This window comes from Macrosteles quadrilineatus, unplaced genomic scaffold (assembly GCF_028750875.1).
Source record: "Macrosteles quadrilineatus isolate MER2022 unplaced genomic scaffold, UCM_ALF_1.0 Scaffold_7__1_contigs__length_78375512, whole genome shotgun sequence".
Taxonomy (NCBI): Eukaryota; Metazoa; Arthropoda; class Insecta; order Hemiptera; family Cicadellidae; genus Macrosteles; species Macrosteles quadrilineatus.
Genome location: NW_026542600.1, coordinates 47,336,372 through 47,342,068, shown reverse-complemented (window position 1 = coordinate 47,342,068; position 5,697 = coordinate 47,336,372). Strand labels below are relative to the sequence as shown.

The 5,697-nt window shown below is 34.8% G+C and overlaps 1 protein-coding gene across 1 annotated transcript; it reads right to left on the bottom strand.

Moving 5' to 3' along the window:
- Positions 1–616: 616 nt before the first annotated feature.
- Positions 617–1,879, bottom strand: LOC128998957 (uncharacterized). The gene has a single exon (XM_054425312.1). It carries the CDS (start codon positions 1,877–1,879, stop codon positions 617–619), a length of 1,263 nt encoding a protein of 420 aa, XP_054281287.1.
- Between the last annotated feature and the right edge of the window lie 3,818 nt (positions 1,880–5,697).

The window sequence follows — 5,697 nt, the reverse complement described above, 5'->3', positions numbered from 1 at the left end:
GATGCTAGCCTAATAAAGGGAATGGGGTTACCACGTCAGAACATAAATGAGTTGGAAGTAATTCGAAAAGATTAATGCGCATGTTCAAATCCTCTCTGTTACTTAGTTTTATGAAATTGTCTTGGAGCGAGGACAAAGGTCGAATCCAGGGCGACGCTGAGCTATTACAATGGAAAGGTCGATAAAGGGTATGCCGTATTACTATGTTAGTACTTATAGCATTGTAAAGGGAAGACTTTGTATTTAAGTAAAAGATTTGATCGTTTCCATACTGAACTAAATAAAGATAGCTTGATTAGCATTTTATTACGTGAATAAAGTAAAATAAGCCTTCCAAAGCGTTTGGTTATATACACTACTCCTGTACATTTTCGCAAGGCAGAGATATAAACTGCATACACAGGAGATGTGTATGAAAGTAGAACAAAAATTAATTACGACCAGTCACACCAGTCAATATTAGGCCCAATTGGCTATACTTGAAATTCTAACATATTTTGTACACATTCACCATTTTTAAGATTTTTACACTAGTTAGTGTTAAAAGTAATGTTAATTTAATAGTGCCAACACATACAATGCAAATCAGAGAAGGCTTTTGTACGCGAAGTGAAGTTTAATACGGACTTAATATACACGAGAATGTGGTGGTGCACGACATGATGTACAATGTTGAGAGTGTGACTGTGGTGGTGCATGACTTGATGAAGAATGTAAAGAATGTGATTGTGGTGGTGCGTGACGCGATGTAGAATGTTAAGAGTGTGACTGTGGTGGTGCATGACTTGATGAAGAATGTAAAGAATGTGATTGTGGTGGTGCGTGACGCGATGTAGAGTGTTAGGAGTGTGACTGTGGTAGTGCGCGACGCGATGTAGAACGATAGGAATGTGACTGTGGTGGTGCGCGACGCGATGTAGAAAGATAGGAATGTGACTGTGGTGGTGTGCGACGCGATGTAGAATGTTGAGAGTGGGACTGTGGTGGTGCGCGTCGCGATGTAAAAAGTTGAGAGTGTGACTGTGGTGGTGCGCGACGCGATGTAAAAAGTTGAGAGTGTGACTGTGGTGGTGCAGGACGCGATGTTGAAAGTTGAGAGTGGGACTGTGATGGTGCGCGTCGCGATGTAGAAAGTTGAGAGTGTTATTGTGGTGGTGGAGGACGCGATGTTGAACGTTGAGAGTGTTATTGTGGTGGTGCAGGACGCGATGTAGAAAGTTGAGATTGTTATTGTGGTTGTGCAGGACGCGATGTTGAAAGTTGAGAGTGTGACTGTGGTGGTGCGCGACGCGATGTAGAATGTTGAGAGTGTGACTGTGGTGGTGCGCGACGCGATGTAGAAAGTTGAGAGTGTTATTGTGGTGGTGCAGGACGCGATGTAGAATGTTGAGAGTGTGACTGTGGTGGTGCGCGACGCGATGTAGAAAGTTGAGAGTGTTATTGTGGTGGTGCAGGACGCGATGTAGAAAGTTGAGATTGTTATTGTGGTTGTGCAGGACGCGATGTTGAAAGTTGAGAGTGTGACTGTGGTGGTGCGCGACGCGATGTAGAATGTTGAGAGTGTGACTGTGGTGGTGCGCGACGCGATGTAGAAAGTTGAGAGTGTTATTGTGGTGGTGCAGGACGCGATGTAGAAAGTTGAGATTGTTATTGTGGTTGTGCAGGACGCGATGTTGAAAGTTGAGAGTGTGACTGTGGTGGTGCGCGACGCGATGTAGAATGTTGAGAGTGTGACTGTGGTGGTGCGCGACGCGCCGGTCCGTGCCTCGACTCCTCGGGCGACTTCGCCCCCGGTCGGTCCATTCCCAGACTCCAGTGTTCGATAGTGAGTGGAGGGAGAAGGTTGACGGAGCTCTAAGGTAGGTGCTCTCCAGAACATATGGTGCCCTATCCTGCGTCCAGTTCCCTCCGCCCTTCCGGATCCAACAACTGATTTGCTCTTTTGGATATCCACAAACTTCTAATGTGTCATTAACAATACAGAGTTTCTTACTTATGCAATGTTTAAAATAAATTGCTTGTTTTTTTAATGCAAGGGTATGCTTGGTAAAAAAAAAACATATTAATAGCTAATCAGTTAATAGTTACAAGGATTTGTTTAACATCTATTAATATATCAGTTATGGGCTATGAATAATTTATATAAAATTGTTGCTAGTTATACTAAAGATAATGACTAGGCCTACAAGAATTAATGGCAGGGTTGCTAGAAATACAAAATTTGATTATAACACATACTATTTTCAATATGACATGTTGTTATCAAAATGATAACTTTTTTTGGTAAATTTGGTTGAAAAGAAATAACTTTTTAACATACTACATCATTGTTGTTAGCAAACAATAATAATCAAATCTTAAAATTAAATATTTTTAATTAGGAATGGAAAACTGTTTCAAATATACTACCCTAAATATTTTTAGGCATTAAGTCTGAAATTGAAAATTCGTCTGCCTAATGTTATGAATTTTGTTGTATTTTTCTGTTGTGTTTACTGTTTATAATAAACTAACTTGTTTTAGTATTGCCAATCGACAAATAGGTAATTTGTATTCCAGAAGCTGCCGATTAGCTAGGATTTAAATGCAAATAATAATAATAAATTTGTTGAAGTAACATGCGGTTACTAAGATCACCGGATAAAGATATGTCTTAGGACGGTATGGATAATCTGAAATTTTTTGAGTATTTGTTTTGGTTTTCAATTTGTCATCATCAAAATTATGAATAAGAATTTTTAGTTTAATATGGCAAGTTAGGACAGAAAGTAATTAGGTCATAATGAGCTCAAGTAAAACGGGCGAGGCAAACCTAGACTGGACGACATAGCTGGAATAGCCACTTTTGGGTCCTGTGTTAAAGTGTAATTGTAGTCATATAAAAACAAAATATTTCGCTTAGTTATTTACCTTTCGTAAAATTATACATGGTTACCTTCCAACAATTGTTTTCATCATGGCTTCCATAACTTCATTGCTACGATGAACAATCAGCTGTTTCGGGAGTGATGATAAGTTGTCGCATTTACTCAGTATTTTGTAGTAAATGTTTATAGTAATATTTTTAGATAGTCGTTACGTATCATACGTCATGTCGTTACGTAGTAGTTGACAACAGTTGACTACAACCGGTAGTAAAAAAATCCCTTTTTATTTTGGAGTATATTTTTAAACAAATACATCTTTAAGTTCCGTGTTTTCTGTACTCTAATGCAACAATAATCTAACGTCAAAATATTTAATAATGACTTACAATCGATAGTAATGATCGATAATTGCTATTGAAATAATCGATTGCGCCCTCGTTTTAATAACTGTTCAAAATGTTTAAGCTCTAACGAATTTGTATTACCAATTAGACTTCATCTAATACTTGATGGCACCAGGATCAAAAATAGCTATTATAATTAACGCGATACATGTTATGCAGCAATATGACAAAACCTATATTATGACTATAGAATCTTAATTATTTTAAAATTTATTTTCTACCCCTTCGAATTATGCCTAAAACCAACCACATACTGTAAACATTATTTTACAGGTTGTACCTTTAACACATAATATTAACTGTTGACTAAAATTGTATATTCAATAGGCTTGAAAAAGTCTTTTTAAGATGCAAGAGTTCAATTCCCGGCACACCCAAAAAATCGTAATGCGTTTGGACCACTTTCCATTAAAAGTGTTTGATGAGCTTTCAAATATATTAGAAAGGAGATTCTCTAACGGGTACACTATTCATGCGATAGTTATATCTCTTAACAACCGTTACACAAATTTTGTAAAAAGTGCTGTAGTACAATGTACATTCTTTAAAATTATGTACTAAAAAAGGAATAATGGAATGAAAATAAAAGGTAAATGATAATCTATTAGCGTAATTAAGACTAAATTTACAAAGCAACAGATATTGATATTGTGTTAGCAACAGTTTACAGATATTGATATTATCAAATCGTAAAATAAATGGATCTTATTAACTATAGTCATAGTTCACCTAAGATTAAAAAGGTTAAGGAAAGGAGATTAATCTAAAAAAAACCGGGATTCTATATTTTTTTAAAGTGGTTATTACAGTAGGCCTATATTTAGCTATTATACATAGATTTGTGTGAATATTGTTACTCGAAACAGTATATCGCTACTGAACCTCAGACACATTCATAAATTATGATACTTTTTTAAGAACATAGCAGATTTACCAATAGCCCTAAAACGGGACATTTTGAATCGTAAAACGTACGATGTGCTTCCATTACCTCAGTTAAGAGGTACTCTAAAAATACGTCTGAGAGTAAAATGTAGAGGTATATTTTCAATTCATTGCAAAATCATGATAACATTTTGAAACAATGATTACTTGTTTAACAGACTACTTCTGTTTGTTTTTCATTCCTACCCTAAGACTAAAAGTATATTTACCGGTCCAGTAAATGTTTGTACACCGTCTATAAGCAAGTAGTGATCATAAGCTCGAAAGATAGAGTTAATTTTTTTCCAAAAACAATCTTAACAAGTGCGAACAATCGTTCGTTACATCTAAGAAGGAACCGAACTCTTTCCAAGTTAATGCAATAAGGGTTGAAAACTAATGAATACATTGTTATAACCTATTTAATATCTTATAAATTTTTGTAGGTTATAATGGGACATTGAATCATCTTTTTAAACATGAAGCTTTTAATTATGTTAAAAAAAGAGCAACATGAGAGAGCAACAAGAGCAACAAGACCCCTTTCGTCAATATGTACAAATTAATCTCTTTCCCTTAAACATATACTGATTTCCTCCAAAACACTACAAATACGAATACTGTACAAATTCATTATACTGTTTACAAATAAAAATAATTGAAAACAATATAATGTTCTTGGGGTTAATTTTTATCAAGGATTTTATTATTTTTATGTTAATCGATTCATCCCATTTAGTGTTTAAAATTGTTTTACAAACACTAGATATGCATCAACAAAAAATTTTTTAGCGTATTTTGCCAGTATTATTAGCTTGCGTGGAAAATTCACATGTAACATTTTAACGTGGTTTTAATTTTACTAATCATTAAAACAACTTCGCCCAGATAAATGGTTTCAATGGCCTGGGAGGAGTTTTTGTTAATTTCTTATACTAACTTGTTTAACTATTGCGGATAAAAAATACCGTGATTAAAGGAACACAGATTCTCTCTACATTAAAATATGTAAAAAACAATATGTAAAAAAATATGTAGGACAACTCACACGTGCAATGTCAACATACGAAATTCATTCCATTATATATACCATAAATATTATATGTCACTTGGAGATTTAACAGCATATTACATTTTACATATCCTTGATCAAAAATTAACATCTAGCTGCCGATACGTTTCTACAGAGGAACCCTTAGGTTTCCTTAGAATAACACACTTACTAGGTGAATAATAAAAATTTAGTTGTCGTTACGTAATGTATTTACAAGGAAACCCGTATGTTTCTTTACAATAACAATAATTTAGTTGTCGTTATGAAATCTATTCAAAAGGAAACCCGTATGTTTCTCTACAATAACAAACATTTAGTTGTTTAACTAACTTGTTTAACTATTGCGGATAAAAAATACCGTGATTAAAGGAACACAGATTCTCTCTACATTAAAATATGTAAAAAACAATATGTAAAAAAATATGTAGGACAACTCACACGTGCAATG

Bases quoted from the DNA above. Each gene is read 5' to 3' on its own strand.
- LOC128998957 (XM_054425312.1), bottom strand. From the start codon at position 1,879: ATGTTCTGGAGAGCACCTACCTTAGAGCTCCGTCAACCTTCTCCCTCC.